The 25,116-nt window shown below is 34.6% G+C and overlaps 4 protein-coding genes across 5 annotated transcripts; 1 reads left to right on the top strand and 3 right to left on the bottom strand.

Moving 5' to 3' along the window:
• Nucleotides 1-493: 493 nt before the first annotated feature.
• On the bottom strand, nt 494-11,385 carry LOC126849753 (proteasome activator complex subunit 4B-like). Its single transcript, XM_050591938.1, has 13 exons — nt 10,707-11,385; nt 10,467-10,607; nt 9,599-9,761; nt 9,106-9,504; nt 7,714-7,862; nt 7,233-7,552; nt 5,942-6,941; nt 5,408-5,681; nt 3,613-3,996; nt 2,958-3,524; nt 1,301-2,875; nt 979-1,200; nt 494-830 (listed from the first exon to the last, which is right to left on the bottom strand). Exons 1-13 carry the CDS (start codon nt 10,970-10,972, stop codon nt 687-689), a joined length of 5,604 nt encoding a protein of 1,867 aa, XP_050447895.1. The 5' UTR covers nt 10,973-11,385; the 3' UTR covers nt 494-686.
• An 8,340-nt stretch (nt 11,386-19,725) lies between these two features.
• LOC126849546 (phenoloxidase-activating factor 2-like) lies at nt 19,726-21,230 on the bottom strand. The gene is made up of 3 exons (XM_050591489.1): nt 20,851-21,230; nt 20,118-20,455; nt 19,726-19,730 (listed from the first exon to the last, which is right to left on the bottom strand). The coding sequence occupies exons 1-3, from the start codon at nt 21,228-21,230 to the stop codon at nt 19,726-19,728; spliced, it is 723 nt and encodes a 240-aa protein (XP_050447446.1).
• A 140-nt stretch (nt 21,231-21,370) lies between these two features.
• LOC126849547 (uncharacterized) lies at nt 21,371-23,717 on the top strand. Its single transcript, XM_050591490.1, is given in 6 exon segments — nt 21,371-21,390; nt 21,586-21,788; nt 21,791-22,073; nt 22,301-22,600; nt 22,709-22,890; nt 23,218-23,717. Coding segments are annotated over 6 exon segments (1,488 nt in total).
• An 85-nt stretch (nt 23,718-23,802) lies between these two features.
• Nucleotides 23,803-24,842, bottom strand: LOC126849790 (titin-like). Of its 2 annotated transcripts, XM_050592029.1 has the most exons (3): nt 24,639-24,842; nt 24,255-24,569; nt 23,803-24,105 (listed from the first exon to the last, which is right to left on the bottom strand). In XM_050592029.1, the coding sequence occupies exons 1-3, from the start codon at nt 24,814-24,816 to the stop codon at nt 23,873-23,875; spliced, it is 726 nt and encodes a 241-aa protein (XP_050447986.1). In that variant the 5' UTR covers nt 24,817-24,842; the 3' UTR covers nt 23,803-23,872. The 2 variants fall into 2 exon arrangements, with proteins under 2 accessions (XP_050447986.1, XP_050447985.1); XM_050592028.1 differs by having other exon boundaries at nt 24,255-24,842.
• Nucleotides 24,843-25,116: the final 274 nt, after the last annotated feature.

The raw sequence follows: 25,116 nt of genomic DNA on the forward strand, positions 1-25,116 counted from the left end.
CATATTATTTTGTCATATTTTAATTTTTTCACAATTCAAATTTATTTGTTTAATTTTTCAAACAGTATAAATATAAGAAATATATATTTTTTTTAATTTTAACAGCTCTTTGATGAAATTTTAACAGTTCTTTTTTTAAATTTTAATAGTTACTATTGTACATGCAAAGCAATCTTAATACACAAATTATAAAAGAATTTACTTGAACAATTTTAAGATATCTTCAAAATGACGTCTTTTAAATGCTTCTAATATCCATTATTGATCAGTGACGTCGTAAATTATAAATAATTAAAAATAGACATTATTGAATAATCTTCTGATCACTCTATTATTTGGGTTTCAATATATAAAAAGTTATTCTCCCATTCTTTTCAGAAACGCCGAAAAATTTTTCAATTACTATGTTTATAATGGCTGAATAATACGTCAACATTTGACCTTGGAAAAATCATAGCAAACGTGACAATGATATAAATGATAACTAATCAAATGTCATTTGATTTTTAATGAACATATTACATCTTTTTTTCGGACATAATTTGCATTAGAATTAGTGTTTCGGTTATTACTTTTATTATATGCAAACTTGCATATTAAATTATAAAATTTAATCCCTAATCTATCTACCTATCTCTTTCTCTCTTTCTCTCTCTGATTTAATCTTTGATCTTTCTCTTTCTCTTTCAAGCATAATGTGATGGTGGCACCGTTAGATCTTGTAAGACAGCCAATTGTTCCTCTGTAAAATGTTGCGCATGACCATTCATGCCTGTCCAGCCATCATAATGTGTTCGTTTGAAATCACTCAGAGTCTTTCTTATTGTCATCTGTAAGTCAAATATTTATTACAAGAAAACTGATTATATATCATTAATATAATCATATATCCAAGTTGAACAATTGTTAACATATATATATTTAGTAATGTATTCAAGAAATATTTAAAGAAAAAATCAAGAAAAATGATAAAATTACTGGTATGGGTTGCGGATCATTCATATGAAAACCGAGATGTTCGAAGACTGAAGGCACATATTTCGGCACATCATACGGATGGGCGCGAATGAAAGCGCATAGTCCGAGTATACCTGCATGACGTATACGTATCGCATCGACCTTTTCTATATTTTTCAACGCATTATCGGTCTGATTATTTTTCTTGTGCAACCGCGTCCTCGACTTTCTCTTGAATTCCTCCTAAAATCATAAAAAATATTTTGTCTTCAACTTTTTTGGAACGCTAATGCGATTACTACGTGAGACAAAAGCTTTAAGTAACAACATTTTAGCCACTTGCCAATAATTTTTCTCCATCTGCAATGAACGTGCAGTGCAACAATCCCCCGAGTACCAGACTGGCCTTCTCCCTGACTTCTAAACGCTCATCCTCTAATAAGCGCAGAACGATATTCTTAACGCAATCAATCCACGATATGTTACTAAGAATTATACCCATGTTATGAAAGACTAATACTTGAAGGAATTCCAAGCTAGTGAATCTAGCAGACCATGACGAGTGCTCGGACATTGTCTTCACAGCGGTCAATGCTATTGACATAACTTCTGGCAATGTGAACGCTTGCGCGAGCGTTGCCAGGGTACATAAACACAACTTATTTAGTTCTTCGTCCGCTTCCGAGCTTTCTAATTGACATATAATCGGAAATATCTCATAATATCCTGATCTCGCAGCGTATTGCGAACGAGATAGACTATTTATAATCCATTTGCAGACAGTTTTTAGCAATCTCTTAGGAATTTCCTCTTCTTCTGCTATGGATACTTCCTTTAATTCATCGAATGAAACATTAGCAACTTTTTGTAATAAATTCTCTTTATCTAAACCATTTAATTTGGTTGCATCATCGTCCTCTATAAGTTGTTTCAGTTTTGGTATAATTTTATCAATCAAAGTCTGCATTTGCGGTATTGCAGTGTCGGATGAGCCATGCGGAAATTTTAGATCAGCGTCGAATACAGTAACCAGCACTGATCCTAGGCGTTCACGAACGTTCTGAAACGGATTAGTGAGTAATCGATTTTCCAAGCGCACTAATAGACGTTGCAGTAACTCTGTGACTCGCCACGACTGTTGATTCAAGGCGCCTTGCAGCACGTAAAGACGACCGCATTCTACGAAGGAAGATTCTGAGTCTTTCAGAAGCGGCTCCTCCATCAGGCACTCTAGTAGCCAGTGGTGCCTATTTGGATCCCTACGTTGTTGTGCCGTCGCGAGGCATATACCCCAGTCTACGACAGTTTCTTCTGTTAGATTCACAATCGCGATTCTTATAATGGGCAACAACGCTTGCCACATGTCGCACACCATCTGAAATGGCCAATGCTTGGCACCTCTGATGATCCCAGCTGTGATTTCCGCGGCGCATCGTTGGCTGCTCTCGTGCTTGTCCGTCACCAGTCGCTGCAAATGCGGCAAAAAATGTTTCAAGTAGACGATTCCATGATTGCGAAACAAGCCTTTAAATAGAAAACATCTGGACGCATTGAATTTGTCTTTGCCCTTCTTCTCTTCCAGACTGAGGTAACTTATGAACTTCTCGATGTTCTGTGGATTGTCAAAAAAGAGATGGACTTCTCGCTCGCAATCTGTTAGCTCACGCATTTGCATATCGAGGCATGGCTGTTGAGATGAAGGCGCATATACTTCCAAAGTTTTTGGCCAGACATAATAGCCCACGTATGGTTGATGAACGTATCTACATTCATCCCATTGCTCGGTAGTCAACGGACGAGTCTCATAATTGTATTGAAGCCAAGAATTGTCACTTCTTATTCCGGGCGTAATATTTTGACCTTCTGAGCTCTCCTTTAACATGTTCTTGTTAGACAGACTGCATATGTCAACTGTCACCTTTAAGTAAACATTTTAATGTATAACCAACAATTTATATAAATAATTAATATTTATTGTACATGTAATAAAAATTGCATACTTTTGGATGTTTTTGCTTTTGTTGTTTTAACATAAATACTACTACTTTAATAGCAATCTTTCTTTCTTCCAAGGAATCATGTATAAGCGCTTGCAAGAAATAACGCACTACTTTTGCGGAATAGATTTGATTTGGCTGAACCAAATCCCGTATAAAACTCATTGCCATTAATTTATGTCGCCAGTGTAGAGATTCTTCAAGTATACAACGTAATAGTTCATCAAGCAAACCGGTATACATCATTAGATTAGATTCACTAAATTGCTTTAAGTTTTGTGCGCCCTCTTGTGTTTCAATCTCATTAGGCTGCGGCAGTGTCGGTTGCGGGAAATTTTTCCACAATGTGCGCGCAGCTATCAGGCATCTGTCAGGTATTTGGAGTTCGATTGTATTCATATAAAAGTATTTGCTTATAGTATTTACAATATTCTCCTTAAGTCGAATCACAGAAAGTTTTTCTGATGGCTTGGAAAGTACGATGGCTGGCCACAGTGATTTCAACACACTCCAGTCTCTCTCTGTAATAATGGGAACATGTTGCGGTCCAAGCAGCATATATAAAACACCCTGTTTTCAAATAGTTTAAAAATTTAATGTTATTATTTTTTCAGCAATTATTCTTAATAATTAGCATTTTTATAACTATCATTATTACCTTATACGCATCGTGATATTCTTCGGTATCTTTTGCCAAAATATCAATAAGACGGGGAACTATAAATGTATAAGAATATGGGAAATTTTTTAGGGCAGAGAAAAGGCTGAATTGAGCTTTCGAACGCACATCTGCGTATCTGCTTATCGCTAGCGTGAATAGCTCCAACATTATTCGTTTATGAATCTCCGTTAATGCGATCGATTGCGCGAGTATTCGGAGCTCATGCTGAATATCACAACGTTCCAGTATCAATGGACCCATCCGGTCCTTGTTTCCTATCAATTTATCTTCAAATATCCTTTTGGCGACTTGAAAAGTCTTACGTCGTTCATCATGCGATTCGCGCAATCGTATTTTTCCCAGTAACAAACTAGACCAAATCTGTAATTTAAATAAAATATTTTTGAAAAAGTAATAAAACACATAAGTTTAGCAAATTTAAAAAATATATAAAATAGCATTTTCCCACAAATATCCTTCGAAATGTTGTATCTAAAACTTTTACTTTAATAAGTATCTAACAAGGGAAATATCAGACATAGCACTCTCCAATTTCGCCAAGTCTAATATACAAGGTGAGTTATTTTAATCAATACACGCAAATATCTCGTAAAGTAAGCAAAATAGAAAAAAATATTTTATACAAAAGTTCTTGAAAAATCGTATTGCGCATAACACAGCAGACATGAGGCACCAGCAAAGAGACTCACACTAAACTCAAGCACTCCAAGGGGAATAAAAAACTACTACGTCCACGTTGTTCCTGGGTAGCGTTAAAAGAAATAGAATTAAAAATATTATGAATTAAAAATCGTATGCTGCCGTGTTACGCGCAGCATACGATTTTTCAAGTCTCATAACTCAAAAAGTACTTTATGAAAAAATATTTTATTATAATGTTTTGAAAATGTCTTGACGCCAGCTACAAGAATATGATATAAGAAATTGGTAATTCCACTTAAGAAAATCAAGTTGACCTTAAGATGACCCCTAAATTTGATTCCAAGATCAAAGTCAAGATCACCATCAGGTTCCCCTCTTAACTCTACAACTTTTGTATAAAATATTTTTTTCCATCTTACTTTACGAGATATTTGCGTGTATTGATTGAAATGATTCACCCTGTATATTATAGTCCTACTCCTCCACTAGCCCATGATAAAATAATACGACCTAACTCTTAAACACTTGCAAAAAAAAACGCATTAAAAAATTTATGTTTCTATGTATCAAGTTGTAAAAACATTATAAGAACCTATCTAAGCCATGATTTATTGTTAGTGAGCAAGGCGCCAGACTACTATAATATATATTATTGATTCTTGCTTTTTGAAACTTCTTTTATTTTTTTAATCTGCATTGAAGCGAATTATTGTGTTATGTATTTTTATTATTTTAACAAAAAAAATGTTTTAATTATAAAATTTATTATATTTAAAAATTGTTTGCATTATGTATCCTTCTTATAAGATATTATATTGTGTCTTTAAAAAAAAATTGATTTTGTCCTTTTCCTAGTAAAACTCAATAAATTATCATTACACACACACACACATATTGCACAAAAAAAATTGTGAATATACATGTACACATTTTTGTACAATGTGTGTGTGTGTGTGTGACGAGATTGATGAGTTCTACTAGCAAAAATATTGATATCCGAGTAAAATCTTCATGAAATGATTTATATGCATATGTACGCGTAACACACATGCATAAAAACATACATACATACACATGCACGCACGCACACACACACACACCACGCGCGCGCGCGCACACACACACGCACCCGTATTAATGCAAAGAAACTCTTCGTATTGTCTTCTGCATTTTTAAGCATCGTTTGTTGGACTCGGCTCATAATCTCAGTGAGATGATGCCTAACATTGCTACCATCAGGCATTGTAACATGTCCGCTCATTCCATATACAGGCAATACAGATACATTCCACTCTAAGGAAGATTTGACTACTTCAAGTGGTGTTTCTGTCCAAACTGGTAGGACAGATTCGGAACCTCTAATAATGCTGCATATGATGTTTAAACTGGAGAACAACTCCTCCCTACAATTATTCATATAATTATTATTATTATTATTATTATTATTATTATTATATATATATATATATATATATATATATATATATATGCATCATTTGAAATTTAATCTAAACATTTTACATAAGGCTCAATATATATTTTACATAAGTTTGTTTTCTATTAATGCAAAGTAATCTAACTTGTATGTGCTTTTTATTATAAATTTAAATTCTGTAGATAAATTCAAATATAAAATATTGAAATAAAAATTGTGCGAACTGACCTATCTAGAACTCTAGAATCTTTGCAGTATCTATTAAGCTTGTCAATTTGAATTGTCAAATATCTTGAGAATATTCGTTGAATAGCAGCAATCTCTTCTTCGCCAGGAATATACCATTTGATGCAAAAGTTATCAATATCTACGCTTTGACCCCAATCTCTAATGTAAGGATAGTTAGGATCATTGTAGTCTCTCTTGCTGGACTTATATTGGCATGGAGTAATAGTCGACAATGACCAGAGAATACATTTTAGTAGATGACAGGCTAGTTTATTTCCGTCTATCGATCTTAAGAGAAGAACGCGATCGAGGACCTTGAGCAGCGTGTCCATATGTGGTATCAAGTTATTTCCTGGAGTATCGACAATCGCGGACAATATGAGCATAGCATGTAGAAGGCGATGATCCAAATTCTCTTCCTTCAATACATCCTCTTCTTCATTAACAAGCGGTAAGATAGTTTGTGTAAGTACAGGCACCAGCGCATGCAGTGTATCGCGCCCATTAAAGCGAGAGAAACTCTTGCACACAACCGCTGCCAATTGGCCTGCAACTTTTGTCTCGAGAATACGTTCTGTCATGAACGTACGTAATTTATGCAAAGCACTCTCGAAAATCGCGTCACTGGTCTCCATCAAAAGTGTCGTGCATACGCCAGAGAGTGCTGTTTCCGCGATCGACTCCAGTTTGCTTTTCAAGTTACCGCCGCGGTTTTCGAGCCGCACGCTTTCCAACGAACTGGAATCTATGAACATGAATACCCTGTCCAGAAATTGCAGTATAAAATCTTCGAAACGCGATGTCGCTTCGCAAATCATCCTTTCATTCTCTGTCATAATCGCAATTGATCTAGAGGAATCCACAATGGGGATTAGCGTGGCATAAACGGAAATGAAACGGAACGTAGCAAAACATTTTCCAATATCATTTGGATCGATCCCAGGTAATGATGAAAACAGCAATGGCAATACGTGCGATGGTCCTTCCAAGAATGTGTAACCTGTAGAAAACAAAGATAAAATTATATATATACATGAGAGAGATAGATATACCGGGTGAGGAAAAAGTATCGGACCGGTAAAATATCTCAAAAATAAGACATTTGAGAAAAAAATGTTATATATAAATATACGATTTCAACAAATGCATCAAACAGAGATATCCATTTGACCTTAAATGCTATTATGAAAAAGATCTCAAAATCAACTCTTTTAATGTAAGCTATAAGAATATCTGATATTTATTTTGTTAAATTGTTCCTGAATATATCTATAAATTGTTAATTTTGTACCTGTGTTTATATTCCTAGAACCTTGCACCATTGGTCTGGCAACAGCTACCATACAGATCATTGAGGCTGTAAGTTTATGCGGTTCAGTCAAGGAATCAAATGTAGAATACATTCTTTCTAACATATCTGGTATTACTAAATTCGGTCTCATAGTAGCAAGGTACTGTAAAGCGTGGCAGGCGTCATTTACACCAAATTTACTGAACATAGCTGTCATAGCTACAGGCAACATACTTTTAACAAAGGCATCAACATCACTATCAGTTAATTTGTAATTATCGGGAATTGAAGTTTCCCATGTTACCTTCGCATATCTTTCTCTGAAATCATAAGTATATTTATTTAATTGGTTATCTTAAAAATATATTTTAAAATAAATTTTACTTGTGCTGAGATGGGGAAGAGGGAAAATTTTTGTAGAAAATAATATAAAATAATATAAATATTATAATCAAGGTGCAAATATTAAATATCTACATACTTGTGTAAGCGTAAAATAAAGTGATATGGAAGTTTGATAAGAAGTTCCTTTAACTTTCCAAACCATCGTCCAAAATTGGCTGGATAAAAATATGTTTCTATAGTTTTTAGAAATTTTTCCAAATACATCTGTGCACTTGAGCCATTTCCCTGTACAAGATATATATGTATGTATATATATATATATATATATATATATATGCATATATATGAGTAAAATTAATGTATATATGCAAGAAATAAATATTACAGGATAATTCTGAATAAGTGTAAAAAGCTTTGAAATTAAAATATTTGTGGAAAGAATTATTTTAAATAAAAATTGTCATATGAATATAAATTCCCAATACACTTATGTAATCACAGAAGTTTTAAAATTTTATTACTGCTTAGTAAAATCACATGTTTGATACAATGTAATTTTTAGGAAATTAAAGCACAATAGAAAAATATAAAATATTATTTATTTTTAGTTTATGTTCATAATAAATTCTCATTCTTGAGAAAATTTTAAAACTTGCAAAATATATATATATATATATATATATATATATATATATATATTGAAAAATATATATTGAAAATAGGACCTATGACACTTTTTATTCAGAATAACTTTCCGAACAATATATCAAATTTTTCTTACACTTGTTCTGAATCAATCTCTCTCTCTCTCTCTCTCTATGTATGTATATATATATATATATATATATATATATATATATATATATATATGTATATATATGTATATGTATGTATATGTATATATATGTATATATATGTATGTGTGTGTGTGTGTGTGTGTATACGTATGTATATGTACGTATGTATATATATATATATAGGGTGTCCGATAATTCGCGGATTACCCTTTAAGGGAAGGTAGAGGATGTTATTCTGAATAGAAAAGTCCTGTACCAATTTGTGATTTTCTCAATATTTAAGAAAATATTAATTTTAAAAGATTAGCCAACGAAGTGCCGCGAAAAGCTCGTGGCGTGAAAATGCCTCCCACTGTGAAAAAAATACACACATAATGAAAAGATCACATATATAAAACGGAGCGCGCATTATGTGTGTATTTCTTTTGGTTGCCATAGCGAAGCATGCTCGCAAACTGCTCCTCCCATTGCTTCGCCGCAGACCGAGTATCAATTGATAGTGGGAGGCATTTTCGCGCCACGAGCTTTTCGCGGCACTTCATTGGCTGATCTTTTAAAATTAATATTTTCTTAAATATTGAGAAAATCACAAAATGGTACAGGACTTTTCTATTCAGAATAACACTCTACCTTCCCTTAAAGGGTAATCCGCAAATTATCGGACACCCTGTATATACACATACTTTAAAAAAATATATCTTACTATTCACATATTAATCGGGCAATCTTACCAAAACCGCTACTATCCATAGAGCTATTGGTGCTATTTCTAGTTTATGATTCTTGCTGTTTTGTGTTTGCTTGTATGTTACTGGCAAATTTAAGCACCGTATAAATCTAGTGAACATTAAGGGAAAATGTGGTTCCCAGTCAATGTATCCAATATTGTGAGTTGCCAATCTTGCCATTAACCACATCATATTGTTTTCCCACTGTGGCGCATTGTGACACACTTTCCATATAGTCATAAATTCATCAAACCATAACTGATGTCCAATAGAATGATGCTTAGGAGGTAGTTGCAATGGTAAAAAACATTCTAAAGTCTGAAGACTTGTACACATTGTCATACTATCAAAAGGACAGAATGTTGGTCTTAGCTCATCTAATATTTCTTGCGTGGCATTCAACTGTTGCAACAATATTGTTAAATATAGAATTAGTTACATGCTGAATGAAAAAGGAAAAAAGAAATGCCTCCTTTTTTAAAAAAATTATTCTTACAGGGAAATAAATCTTTACGGAGCGAATTACGCAATGTAATATATTTTTCAACCATAAAGGTTGACGATATATTTCTGCTGAATTCTCTTTTAAGGGACGTATTATTTCATATAAAGGTCTCCATGCAAGTTCTAGCTCATCAGGACTAATTAATTCTTTTTTCCTAAAAAAAAAAAAAAATGAGATTAACTATGTCCAATAGAGTATCTATATATATGTATGTGTGTATAAGTATATAGAGGGTGTTAAAAAAAAAGGATTCAGGAGTTTACAAACAAATAATTCTCATGGAATAAAAAAAAAATCTCAATAAATATAGGTCGTTAAATTAATATTATTGGAGTTATAAACAATTCTTCATTTTGGTTAAATAAATAACTTTCTTGCTTCTAGTGCTCTCATGCTCGAGGTAAAAATATTATGATAAACTACATCAGAGAATATAAAATGTCTATCAAATAGTTAAAGCAAAGCTGGGAATTTTTTAAAAAGTTCTGTGGTACGAAAATGTGAAGCTTATGTGATAAAAGAAAGACATGTAGAAAATCTATAAACTTTGCAGTTTAAAGAATTCTTTGTTTCTTTTGGAAGAAATTCTTCTTTTAGATGAAGAAATGGTAAGATAATCTATTGTTGAAAAGTAATTCATAACTCCAACAATATTAATTTTTTGATTCATATTTATTAGAATTTTTTTCTTCTTCCTCCATTTCATGAGTATTATCTGCTCTTAAAGTCCTAAACCATTTTTTTTTTAATATTCTGTATATAGTGTCTTTTGAAACTATTTTCGATAGCAAATCGTCAATATAAAAATGTCTAATGTACAAACTAAATTTACAATGCTCTTTAATTCTATTCCCCTTACTTCAGTAGTAGAATTAAGGTAGTACCAAATTTGTTGACAAGATTTGGATCTAAATTTGGTATGGTAACAAGTTCGTATATTAATTTTACAAACGCTATATGATCTTCCTTACTAAATTTCATCCCATATAGTTTTATATATCTAGAAGACAATGCAAAATCAATATTAATAAATAAATTAGTATGATGTAATATCTAAAAAATTTATGATGCCAAGAGCGAGGCTATACATATTGCTCACATATTCAATCTATTTGTCCAAAAAACACATCCTGGCTTGAGCTCTCGTAGCATGACTGCACGTCCTAGGTTTCCTTTGATCTCGGCGAGCCATACTCGCGATTCTACGTCAAGCTTATCCGCGTATGGTAACAATTTATTGTACACTAATTCCTTTTGCGGTCGAAATCCTAGATCTGTTCTGGACAATGCTTGTCTCCGCGGATTGTCTTCTTCGCTGCGCTTGCACTCGTCGATTATCATCTCACTTTTGACGTTATTTAGCATCACGACAAGTTAGATCCGATTAATCGAGTTTTACAAAGTGTCCGTGGACAGTGTAGTATCACGAGCGTGATTGAATCAGCAATAACTTGCTTATTCTTGTTCATTTCTATCGTGTCATGTTTTCTATCTCTGGAGCCATGTTTGTTACGTACAAGCTGAACTCAGCTGAATTTTACTTGAAGAAAGCGCTGTCATCATGAGCCAAATTAGGCCGCATTCTAAAGGCCCTTGTACAATGCGAGGCGATAGCGATAAGAATAAGGAAATAGCGATAGCGATAGGCAATATTCAATGACAGATCTACTTTTTCAAAAAAGCAATGTTCTCATTGGATATTGCCTTTCGTTATCGCTATTCTCTTATATCGCTATGTCTTTGCACAATGCGAGGCGATAGCGATAGAAACAAGACAATGGCTGCATTCAGCCGAAAAAGCAGCTTTGCAACTATTATAAAATTCTTTAATATGATTGGATCTTGCCCTTAATTCCAGCCGGATCTAAATGCATAAACCAATCATATTAAAGAATTTTACACAGTTGCTTTTTCTGCTGAACGCAGTCAATAGCAATAGTGATAGACGATATCCAATGAAAGATTTAAAGCCCTTGCACAATGTGAGACGATAGCGATAAGAACAAGAGAATAGCGATAAATGATAATCAATAAAAGATCTACTTTTTCGAAAAAGCAGTGTTCTCATTGGATATTGCCTATCGCTATCGCCTCGCATTCTGCAAAGGCTTTATTGCTTTGCATTGTACAATGGCTTTAGAGAAAATGGCGGCGGTCCTGTATGTGTAAAACGCATTATTTGGTGAGTTTTATTTACGGTATGTATCAATGGCTAAAAAAAATCTTTTTTGTAAAAATAAAAAATATGACTTACTTCACTCGTGTCGTTTGACAGTTTGACAGATCGACAGTTTAACAGTTTCACAGATTATGATAAAAAATTGAATAAAAATAACTATTATTTTTATAATTAATATTTATTTTAGTAATTTATTTAATTTGTCAATCTAAACCATAGACATAGTATATCTAGACCGAGCATTTGTCCCATATAGTAGTTATGTAATACTACTATATTGCTAGTGTTACTTCTCAGCGACGCTCTTTTTCTCTCTATACCTCAGTTAGTGAGAAAAAGATTGCTCTTGTAACGTCCTGCCAATTTTAAAAACTATATTTTAGCTAGTAATTAAGTACCGCTTTTATCCCTACAAAATACCTATAGAATAATTATGTAATCCATTTGCTTTTATTTTAATTGTTAACTAATTTCATTAATCGCTTATTATTTTAGTTCCATATGGTTATTTAGCCTAAAACCTGAATATATTTTAATCTTTTTAGTATAATAATCGATGGCGCAAGGAATTAAGAATTCCTTGGATTGACGAATCAGGAAGCATTATTTAGAACTAGCTAGTTGTACAGCAGTGACTTTCTAGAACTAACCTGCTGATTACTTTAAGAACGAACTTGCGAGCGAGTTTCATACTCGATAATATCGATACTAATATCTAACTTTTAAGATTTTAATATTTAATCATACAGACAAATATATATATAATAATTACTCACTCTTAAATTGAGGAGTAAATGCGCCGTACTTTATGGAATCATAAAACGTATATAATAATAATTTGTTGACTATAATTTGTTGAATATTTATAATTATTTTATCCAAAACATCACATATAAAACTTTCAATACTATATCCAATACAATTATACTTTATAAATAATTAAAATCATATTAATTAAAACAGGTTATTATATAATGCGCGAATGCTTCCATAAAGAAATGATTTTAATAAAATTAATATGCTTTATTGTAGTATCGATCAAGCGACCATAAATATAAATTTAAGAGGCTTATATTCTATGGAATCATAAATTATATACATTGCATATAATACAAATAAGTTATCTAAAATATCTATATAGTTAAACTATAGAATGCCATAACTTTAATTAAATTGCCAACTTATTATCAGAACTGAAATAAATAGAACAAATGATTCCATAAATTAATAAGCATAAATATTAACCATATTATTAAGGATTTTATATTATAAAATATTAACTAAGCTTAAGAAGAGAATGCGCATAAGAGGCCTCATGTTAGTGAAACCTGATATTGCGAGCGATAAGTCGAACGGACATGCGACGGCTACGACCACGAGCGCCGAAACTCAATAGTCAGATAAACATATCGATCGACAATTCTCAGAAGAATTGTTGTTAAAAATCTTTCTTCTCAGAAGTCCTTCACTGAATCATTCTAAGAATCTTCCAGAGCGCGACGCGTGTGCTGCGCACGGCCCGAAGACCCTTTGTTTCGACAGTATATAAGCCGGCGATTTCGAACCTTCGGGGCAGTCAAATCGGAGCAGTCAAATCGGAGCAGTCAGTTTGGGGCATTACATTCAGATCATTCAGCATTACGTTCATTGCAGTCAATTCAGAACTCTTCAAACATTTGAATCATTTATTCTTAGCTAACATCATTCATTATTAATTCCTTACTATTTCGTACAAGTATTCGCTCCGTATTATTCGTTCATTGTTCGCGTACTATTCATTATTCCATTTCGATTAATATAATTGTCGATTCAGTGTTAAGGTGTGTAAAACTAAAGAAATAATAAAGAACTTTGTGCATACATCTGTGTACTTTTATCTACTTTTGTCTACTTCATCCACGACCGAGGTCTTAAAGGACGAGAGAAGGGCTTAACAAAGTACGACCAGAACTTGAACAGAAGAAAAGATTTTTCTGCCACATTACGGTAAGTACTTACAATTACTATAAATCCCATCTTTCCATAAATATTAGAAACTTTATTTGAATTAACTGACAACCCCTAACATCAATTAATTATCTTTTCATCCTCTAAATAATAAGAAATCCTCTGTCAAGCATTAGCATGTGGCTGACAGTTTCCAGTCAGTCAACTTTAATCTATTATCCTACTATTATTTAAAACACACCCCTAATATCAATACTAAGTAAGATTTATAAATTCCATGCAAAATATATACTACTGTTGTCATTTGAACCTGACTTAATCTTGCAACACTTTGCTCTTTTTCCCGAAAATCCATCGTTGCCGAGCGCTTATGGTGCCCCTGGCGACTCCCTCCTTTCTTTCTAAATTCTGAATATAATCCTCAAACCACGTTGCCGAGCGCTTATGGTGCCCCTGGCGATTCCCTTTTTCCTAAATTTTGACCTCGTTGCCGAGCACTTATGGTGCCCCTGGCGACGCCCTCCTTTCTTCCTAAATTCTGAATATAACCCTTAAACCTCGTTGCCGAGCGCTTATGGTGCCCCTAGCGACTCCTTTTTTCCTAAATTTTGACCTCGTTGCCGAGCGCTTATGGTGCCCCTGGCGACTCCCTTTTTTCTAAATTTTGACCTCGTTGCCGAGCGCTTATGGTGTCCCTGGCGACTTCCTCCTTTCTTCTTGAATTCTTTATATAACCCTTAAACCTAGTTGCCGAGCGCTGATCGAGGTGCCCTGGCGGCGTTTCCTATCAATTTAAAAATCTCCCACAAGAAATGACAACAGGAGATTAAATTAAAATCAAATTTATTATCTAATTTTCTGAACACAACCCAATCCTTGAACCTAGTTGCCGAGCGCTAATTACGGTGCTCTGGCGACATTACACATTCTCCCTAAAATTCCATCGTTGCCGAGCGCTTATTACGGTGCCCCTGGCGACATTCGACCTCTTTTCTAAACCTTCTCTTTCTATCAGAAATTTAGAGTCATAATATAATCAAGTATTGATATTAAATAAAAGACCTTATTTCTTAGACAATTCTCATAATAAATTAATTCGATCTAACTAACTCTCTATTATTTAGTGTCCACAATTTGTTAACTATCTTTAATTTCTATCATAATGTTCCTTTTCAAATCTTAATTCTCTAACTCTTACGGTTTCTAATTAATATATATATATATATCTTAAGTAACAAGCCCCTTGCATATGGTGAACCCGCAATACAAGCGGATGTACGTCTCAGCGACGCTCTTTCTCTCTCCATACCTCAGTTAGTGAGAAAAAGATTGCTTTCTACTTTTATAGGGCAACCTGCTTCCACCGGCTATACCCCAGGGACGCCGAGAGCTAGGACTAATCTAGTGGATCTAGGGGAATGATGTAGGCGCGGAACTATTTGGTTACTAGGAAGTTTCACTAGGTATTTTAGGGATATAGACGCAACTAGGTATATGTAATTCGAAGGTTAATCAGGTTTAAAGAATAGACTTTTAATATTATAATAAAAGAAAGATATCGATTATGGTTGCGTTTTAGCGGCAAGTCCGCTTGTATTGCGGGTTCACCATATGCAAGGGGCTTGTTACTTAAGATATATATATATTAATTAGAAACCGTAAGAGTTAGAGAATTAAGATTTGAAAAGGAACATTATGATAGAAATTAAGGATAGTTAACAAATTGTGGACACTAAATAATAGAGAGTTAGTTAGATCGAATTAATTTATTATGAGAATTGCCTAAAGGATAAGGTCTTTTATTTAATATCAATACTTGATTATATTATGACTCTAAATTTCTGATAGAAAGGGAAGGTTTAGAAAAGAGATCGAATGTCGCCAGGGGCACCGTAATAAGCGCTCGGCAACGATGGAATTTTAGGGAGAATGTGTAATGTCGCCAGGGCACCGTAATTAGCGCTCGGCAACTAGGTTCAAGGATTGGGTTGTGTTCAGAAAATTAGATAATAAATTTGATTTTAATTTAATCTCCTGTTGTCATTTCTTGTGGGAGATTTTTAAATTGATAGGAAACGCCGCCAGGGCACCTCGATCAGCGCTCGGCAACTAGGTTTAAGGGTTATATAAAGAATTCAAGAAGAAAGGAGGAAGTCGCCAGGGCACCATAAGCGCTCGGCAACGAGGTCAAAATTTAGGAAAAAGGGAGTCGCCAGGGGCACCATAAGCGCTCGGCAACGAGGTCAAAATTTAGGAAAAAGGGAGTCGCCAGGGGCACCATAAGCGCTCGGCAACGAGGTTTAAGGATTATATTCAGAATTTAGGAAGAAAGGAGGGAGTCGCCAGGGGCACCATAAGCGCTCGGCAACGATGGATTTTCTGGAAAAAGAGCAAAGTGTTGCAAGATTAAGTCAGGTTCAAATGACAACAGTAGTATATATTTTGCATGGAATTTATAAATCTTACTTAGTATTGATATTAGGGTGTGTTTTAAATAATAGTAGGATAATAGATTAAAGTTGACTGACTGGAAACTATCAGCCACATGCTAATGCTTAACAGAGGATTTCTTATTATTTAGAGGATGAAAAGATAATTAATTGATATTAGGGGTTGTCAGTTAATTCAAATAAAGTTTCTAATATTTATGGAAAGATGGGATTTATAGTAATTGTAAGTACTTACCGTAATGTGGCAGAAAAATCTTTTCTTCTGTTCAAGTTCTAATCGTACTTTGTTAAGCCCTTCTCTCGTCCTTTAAGACCTCGGTCGTGGATGAAGTAGGCCGGATAAAAGTACACAGATGTATGCACAAAGTTCTTTATTATTTCTTTAGTTTTACACACCTTAACACTGAATCGACAATTATATTAATCGAAATGGAATAATGAATAGTACGCGAACAATGAACGAATAATACGGAGCGAATACTTGTACGAAATAGTAAGGAATTAATAATGAATAATGTTAGCTAAGAATAAATGATTCGAATGCTTGAAAAGCTCTGAATTGACTGCAATGAACGTAATGCTCTGATTTGACTGCCCCGATTTGACTGCAATGAACGTAATGCTCTGAATTGACTGCCCCGATTTGACTGCAATGAACGTAATGCTCTGATTTGACTGCCCCGATTTGATTGCTCCGATTTGACTGCCCCGATGGTTCGAAATCGCCGGCTTATATACTGTCGAAACAAGGGGTCTTCGGGCCGTGCGCAGCACACGCGTCGCGCTCTGGAAGATTCTTAGAATGATTCAGTAAAGGACTTCTGAGAAGAAAGATTTTTAACAACAATTCTTCTGAGAATTGTCGATCGATATGTTTATCTGACTATTGAGTTTCGGCGCTCGTGGTCGTAGCCGTCGCATGTCCGTTCGACTTATCGCTCGCAATATCAGGTTTCACTAACATGAGGCCTCTTATGCGCATTCTCTTCTTAAGCTTAGTTAATATTTTATAATATAAAATCCTTAATAATATGGTTAATATTTATGCTTATTAATTTATGGAATCATTTGTTCTATTTATTTCAGTTCTGATAATAAGTTGGCAATTTAATTAAAGTTATGGCATTCTATAGTTTAAAAATATAGATATTTTAGATAACTTATTTGTATTATATGCAATGTATATAATTTATGATTCCATAGAATATAAGCCTCTTAAATTTATATTTATGGTCGCTTGATCGATACTACAATAAAGCATATTAATTTTATTAAAATCATCTCTTTATGGAAGCATTCGCGCATTGTATAATAACCTGTTTTAATTAATATGATTTTAATTATTTATAAGGTATAATTGTATTGAATATAGTATTGAAAGTTTTATATGTGATGTTTTGGATAAAATAATTATAAATATTCAACAAATTATTATTATATACGTTTTATGATTCCATAAAGTACGGCGCATTTACTCCTCAATTTAAGAATGAGTAATTATTAAATATATATTTGTCTGTATGATTGAATATTAAAATCTTAAAAGTTAGATATTAGTATCGATATTTTCGAATGTGAAACTCGCTCGCAAGTCCGTTCTTAAAGTAATCAGCAGGTTAGTTCTAGAAAGTCACTGCTGTACAATTAGTTAGTTCTAAATAATGCTTCCTGATTCGTCGATCCAAGGAATTCTCAATTCCTTGCGCCATCGATTATTATTACTAAAAGGATTAAAATATATTCAGGTTTTAGGCTAAATAGCCATATGGAACTAAAATAATAAGCGATTAATGAAATTAGTTAACAATTAAAATAAAAGCAAATAGATTACATAATTATTCCATAGGTAATTTTGCAGGGATAAAAGCGGTACTTAATTACTAGCTAAAATATAGTTTTTTAAAATTGGCAGGACGTTACATAAGACACGATAATGAGATTAAAGCGAAGAGCACACATTTTTGCATAAGCGCATAACCATAAGTATAAGGAAATTGATTGGTTCATTTTCTTATGCATACATTTGTGGACCAATCAATTTCTTTATGTTTATGGTTATGCGCTTATGGAAAAGTGTGTGTTCCCCGCTTAACATTTATTTCACGAAAATCACATCTAAACTAATATTTCAAGAGAGATTAGATTATTGTATTTTTTTTTTCAATCTAAATAGAGACCATAGATGGCGTTGATAATCGCGAATGTAGCTTCGGGCGCCCTCGGGTTTGCTCGGCCATTCAAATTTTCCGATTCAAATTTAGTTTAACGACGCCACGGACAACGTACGCACAAGTCGCACAATTAGAGGTAATTAAATACGTTAATTAACTTTCTAGATGTTAAAAAAACTGCTCGAACAGCATTTTCTAATTCCTTATGCGTCTTGAAACATCTTCGTGATATCTGTTATGTTCGAATTTCGATAATCGACGAAAAATAATAATATAATTTGTCGCGAAACGCCATAAGTACTGCGAAGTAACGGAAGTTGAATTTTACACGAAGAAAAATGTTTATTTATCTTGTACTTAAAATCCCTTGAGATGTTTATTTTTGCGACAATTAGTTGCAAAGATTAATTGCAATGTTTTGTAGATGATCCTCGATCAAGATCGAATTTTCACACCAAGGGACGCTCATCAGGATAGATGTTCGAGATTGCAGCAATCTCGAACTCGCATGTTGTTGCCGCGCGACGCGTCATCGCCGCGCGCGCGATGTGAGGCAGCGTTTTCTGTGACCGAGCGAAAACGCGCGGTAACAACAAACATCGTCGCCCTTCTCGAAGGATCTAAGGTAAAATTGCGACAAACAAGTCACCTAAAAACTGTCGGCGGAAATGACTAAATTTTGGGGACCTTCTGGATCCTTCGAAAAGGCGACGACAATATAAAAGTAAGCCGCCAACCGAGCGCGACGCACTCCGCTCAGAGTGCTTTGACGCGAGTACGCTACTCAAGTGAGATAAAGATTCGGTCTCGTTCGTAGAAATAGACATATTTCAGTGCCGTTGTGTGACTACCGGGGCTATCCCGAGACAGACGATTTATCGCTGTTTATCCGCCGCGTGCGAATTACAATCGTATCTCGCGTACGATTAATACAGCAAAAGTGTTAAGATTCTATTCATCTTAGAATCGAGCGCGTTTCGATACTCGCGGGTGTCGTTGTCCGTCGGCCGCCTCATTTCGCGCTTGTCTCTTTTGGAGCACGCTTGCTCGCACGCTCACTATAACTTTCGCGCTCAATAGAAAAGGATAGAAAAGGACAGAAAAGGAATAGGAAAAGAATACACAGGAGTATATGAGTAAGAATTGTTTATTTATATTAAATTGAGATAAATATATATAAGCCATTGCAAAGAAAATGCATTACTCGACGATCCGAACATTCGAATCATATTTCGCAAATTGTATGTGCGTGTATTGTTAATCGGCAAAAATATAACTTACACACGCAATCTATATATATATATATATATATATATAGACTTATGTATTATGTACAATAAGTTAGACATTTATTTAAATAGGAGAAAATACTTAATCTAGACGAATAGAGACATAAGTTATTTGAATAACGAATAAATATATATATATATATATATATATATATATATATATATATATATCTTTCTCTGTCTTAATAAAATGGCCGTTCTTAATAAAATTTGCTTACTCAGAAATAAAATTCACATTTCAATATAAATATAATATGTATATAAATATATATCTTCTTTTCGCTTTCTCTACGGCTGTAATAAAATGTGGCGAATTGTCAAAATCACTGTTAGAATTTTATGCACATGATAAAGATTGCTTAATTTCGCAAAATTTGACAAGAGATTCCGTAAATTTTTTATACACGATAGAAAATATATACGACTCATTATTAATCGGATTGATTTTTCTTTTCTCATAGTCTACGATCTGACGGATATAGTCGAGATAATGGGAAACGCGCGTGTAAACGCCGGGTACGCCGGCCTGACCGCAGCCAATGCCCCAGGAAACGACTCCGGCTAATTGCCAGCGGCCGTGACGCTCGCAGACCATCGGACCGCCTCCGTCACCTTTGCAGGCGTCTTTGCCCTCTTCGCCGCCGGCGCAGATGAAGCCCGGATGCAGATTGAAGCTGGGTCCGAGCCGCGTTCGTCTCATCTGCTGCTGGCAGACGTGATTGCTGACAACAGGTACGTCAACCTCCTTCAGTATGTTTTGATACTTGCCGTAGTCGCCGAAGGCGTCCTTGCCCCATCCGGTGGTCCAGCATCTATATCATATGTCATGATTATTAATTAAATTTGAATAAAGACGAGTTACATTTTTAATAAAGATATCGCTCAGAAAGAATAATCACATTTAATAATGTTCTAAAATTTATCGAATTCTTGAAATAATATTTAATAATAATATATATTTAATTTTAATATAAGATATAGATAAAAATACTTTATATTTATACTTTATATATTTTACAATTATTTTTATCTCCAAAGTCTCTTATGAAATCTTCTCTCCACTATAGTGTGTGATAAATTATTTTATTAGCAAATCCAGAAAATTATAGAAGTTTAAATTTTTCAATTCTGAATTTTTAATTCGCGATGATAATAATTTTTACGCGATTCGCTGCTTTGTATTTAAATTAAGGGGAGAGAGACATACCTTGTTCCTGTAAAATCGTCAAGTTTGTCCGGTAGGCAGGCGGCACTAATGTGAGGATTCTTTCCGAAATCGACGTCGTGGTCTAATTTAAGAATGGCGATGTCGTTTGCGAGAGTAGCGGCATAAAATTCAGGATGCACGAATACGCTGACGATGTCGCGTTCGATGTAGGGATAGAATTCGACGTCGTGATTCACATCCCATTCGCCCAATCGCGCACGAAGATCACGACCGGCGTGAGTCTTCACGCAATGAGCAGCGGTGATAATGTGACGCGACGAGATCAATGTGCCACCGCAGACATAGACACTTTCGGTAGGATCCTTTTTCAGGATGGCAACTTGCCACGGGTATTCACCTGAGTTAAGGAAATATTTCATATAATAGAATAATTAAATATTATAATTAAATATTATTTAATGTTACAATAACATTAAAAATTTAACATTTTTAATATTATATATATGAAATATTTGAAATGTAATATCACACATACAAATTAATATTTCAACTAGAGAAAATGTGTCAGATATTTAAAAAGTTAATATTATTGAAATTAAATACATAAATACAATATAATTTTTAATTTAAATATAAAATAATAACAGCTGTTTTTATTTTTAATATTTATTGTTAAACTAGATCAACACATATCTATTAAAACAGCGATCAACAAATGGCCACATTAAACATTTGTTATTGTTAAGAAAAAAAGAAAAATAATAACTTTGTCAGCGTGATATTCTTGAGAAACTTTGCGGAGGGATTAGAATCTCGGGACGCGGTTTTTGTAAATTTCCATCGCAAATACAACATTTCTAAAGTGGCGGTACTCCACGATGGTTATTTACCTCCAGCTTCGATTCCGGATTTCTCTTTGCCGGAGGTAATTGATAGTAGAAATGTAATAGGAACGAACGAGACCAGAAACTATCCCAATTATACCATTCCCCTGATCGGGATTTCTTGCGAGCTCTCACGCGCAAGGGTTTACAAGACATGAGATATCTGGGGGACACTGGGTTACAGGCACCCCAACATCATCGACCCCAACATCGTCGATCCACTTTTTCGCAAGGCAAACATTCTCGACAGACTACAACCCAGTTTCCTCCTCCTGCTCCTTCTCTTCCTGCTGTCGGTGAAACACCGGCCTCCTTGGCAAATCGCATCAATGTAGAAAAGATGTCTTGTCAAAACACAGGAGACGAATTGTTCTTCAGGTAATCTACGCTTAGCTCTCTGTTTCTTTTTTTACATATTTTTTAAATAAAATTTAGCAAAAATATAGAAAAAAAAAGTGATTAATATAAAAAGCCTAATTTAATAGAATAGAATAGAATAGATTAATTGATCATTAATCATTAAATTTTAACAAGTTTATCATATTTATTCGAGTTTAATTTAGATTATTTCTTACATATGTGTTACGCAATTCGTTATATCATAGAGCATCCATCAAAGTACCGAGAAACTCGGCTCCGCCGGTGATAGATAATGTGATGCGTGAAACTTGTCAAGTGATAGCTGTCAGGGATTCTTATCACATTAATTTTGAAAGGGATCAAGTCTGGGATTGCGGGGTCGTTGATTGTTCCGCGGAGGGTAACCGATCGTATTGTCTCGAGCTGAGATTTCCAATGATTTCCGGTCTACGTTTGAGAGACGATCACAGGGTGACGTTACAATGTAAAACACAGGATAAGATCGCGTATCACACAAAGCGAATCAACGTGAAAACTCTGGAAGTGTAAGAAAGATGTGTCATTTATCTTTTGGTGGAAGGCAGCAAGAATGAGCTTTTATCTCTGATGGAAAATGCAGGAAAATTATATTCAAATATATATGTTGATTTCAGGAAAACGAGAAATGTTCCGAGTATGCTCAACGGCGGTTCCAAGAACGCTCTGGACGTGGATGTGGGACTGTTTAGAAAGACTTACAACTCGGAAAACATTTTCGATACAAGGATACAATCAGGCGGCACTGTCGTTCTCGGCGAAGAGATTCTGCTGCGCGTGTTAGTCAACGGTGACGACGGTAAGCGCATTAGAGTGCTGAGTAGCATGGTGATAGTACCGTACACATTTTTATTCCTTTAGTAAGACAAATGGTGTTTCTGAAACTCCGACAGGGGCTTTGTGTAACTTGTAGTTTCCTAGATCGATAAATTTATCCGAAGAAAGACGCGTAACAAAGATATTATTTATACAATTTTACTAATAAAAATTAATATAATCAAGTCAAATATACAGATAAAAATTAGAATTGCATAACATCATTAATTTTTTCTTTTACTCCGTAATTGAATGTTGCAAAATATCTTAATTATACGATTCTAATTTTTTTACCCATCCATACTCCAAGGCTGGCGACATTCTAAGATTGGCCAAGTGACGATGCACTATGTGGAAGAGAGACAGCAACAGAAGGTTGTCAACAGTTTGTGGATCCTGGACAAGGATGGTTGCTTAAATTCGGACGTACACGAAATCTGTCCTCGAGAACAGTACATGGCATCGTCATTGGAGAGCTATCTAATTTTCCAGGCATTCATGTTCGATGGCATGAAGGAGACTGACGAAATTTCTCTCACCGTGAAGGCGATGGCGTGTCTGGAGCCTGTGGATTGCGTTCTGAATTGTCCTGCCGGTCATATTAGACGCGCCAGGAATGTTCCAGATCGAAACAATACCGTCGAGTGGCAGGATGACATAATCCTGCGTGTGATTCTTCCAAAATACGAATCACGCATTTCGCAAAATTATTATTTAGCGATCTTATTGTTAATAATGGCATTACTCGCGCTAATCGCAATATTACGGATCATTAAAACTTCGCTTCGTCGAAGAACAATAAAATCCTGAATAATTTCAAATATTTAATAAAAAAAAAATGTAATGGTCACTGCTAATATATTATGCGGTAAATAGCTTCTCGTTTATTTTAATATGACTGCCACTGCAATTTGATAGGATAGTTTTAATAATGATTATACAGCGATTGATGTCAATATCTGATCTTACGAAACGCGATTTGGCATCTCCCATGCATCCAGCTCGGAGCACAGCTTTAATCCGACCGCAAACAATGCGAGAGACGCGAATACGCTTCTCACGAATGGATCCCTGCTTAGAGCGTACACCATGCAAGCTAGAGAACACGTGCATACGTCTTCGAAATAGTTGAAGCCCTTTGGCAGATAATAATGATCTATGACCCATTGTCGTTCCTTCAATTTGCGCATAAAACGTTCTGCAATACGAAGAAATTTCGATTTATAAAATACAAAATAATGTATAAACTATGATGCCTACAGATTTTCTTAAGAAGGAAAAAATCAATATTTCTTGAAAAATGACAGTACTGAGGTTTTCTTTTTTGAAAATAAACTAACTGCTTGCCTTTCTGCTCTTTTACGAAAGGGCACGTCTCATCGCAAACATCTGCAATTTTAGGTTTGCGCGAGATAATTCGGTTTACTTTTGCAGGTATTTCTTTTTTAATTCGTCGTTCTTCAGGCTCTCTTGATGGTCTGGCATTGTTGCGATCAATTTCCTCATAGACCGCATTCCTGGGAATTTCTCGAGGCATCTCTCTTGGCTTCTCCGGAATTTTATTTTTTCTTAGAGCGTCCCGCAATTCTTCGGCGATAAATTTTTCGTAATCGGTAATGCCTTCTTCGCCCTCGTCATATTCTACATGCTTCTCGGGTTCAACTGGAATTACGTTTGAAATTAGTGTCAATCGAAGTTCTCTATAAGAAAATTCATTACTCTTATAATTACAATATTCTTCCTCCGGCAATTCAGGTTCGATTTCTGCTGCCCGCTCAATTTCAGCCTCGATTATTTCAGGTTTTTCAACTGGTATCTCTTTTACCGGTTCCGCTACAGTTATTTCATTTACTAATTCTTTCTTTTTGATTAAATCAATTTTTTCTTCATAATTTGATATCCTTTCCATCGGGATGGCAACTTCTTCCTGAATGATCGTATCTTCTTAGACCTCTTCTTCAACCAAATCGATTTTCTCATTATGATTCACTATCCTTTCCGCCAATTCTTGGACAATTTTTGTTTCCTCGATAACTACTTTCTCTGGGATAGGCGTTACTTCGACGATCTTGTTTGATGGTATCTCCTCAATTTTTTCATTATAATCGATTGGTTTTTTATTAATTACGTCAATCACAATTTTTTTTTCCTCGATAACTGCTTTCTCTGGGATAGGCGTTACTTCAACGATGTCTTTTGATGGTATTTC

This window comes from Cataglyphis hispanica, chromosome 5 (genome assembly GCF_021464435.1).
Source record: "Cataglyphis hispanica isolate Lineage 1 chromosome 5, ULB_Chis1_1.0, whole genome shotgun sequence".
Lineage (NCBI taxonomy): Eukaryota > Metazoa > Arthropoda > Insecta > Hymenoptera > Formicidae > Cataglyphis > Cataglyphis hispanica.

Coding starts and splice junctions, on each gene's coding strand:
- LOC126849790 (XM_050592028.1), bottom strand. CDS start 24,816: ATGGAAAGGATATCAAATTATGAAGAAAAAATTGATTTAATCAAAAAG. Junction 24,106..24,254: donor TTTCGTAAAAGAGCAGAAAG/GCAAGCAGTTAG, acceptor TTCGTATTGCAG/AACGTTTTATGCGCAAATTG.
- LOC126849753 (XM_050591938.1), bottom strand. CDS start 10,972: ATGCTAAATAACGTCAAAAGTGAGATGATAATCGACGAGTGCAAGCGC. Junction 10,608..10,706: donor TGGACAAATAGATTGAATAT/GTGAGCAATATG, acceptor ATTGTCTTCTAG/ATATATAAAACTATATGGGA. Junction 3,997..5,407: donor GTTTCTTTGCATTAATACGG/GTGCGTGTGTGT, acceptor TTTAAATTACAG/ATTTGGTCTAGTTTGTTACT.
- LOC126849546 (XM_050591489.1), bottom strand. CDS start 21,230: ATGAAATATTTCCTTAACTCAGGTGAATACCCGTGGCAAGTTGCCATC. Junction 20,456..20,850: donor GACGATTTTACAGGAACAAG/GTATGTCTCTCT, acceptor CATATGATATAG/ATGCTGGACCACCGGATGGG.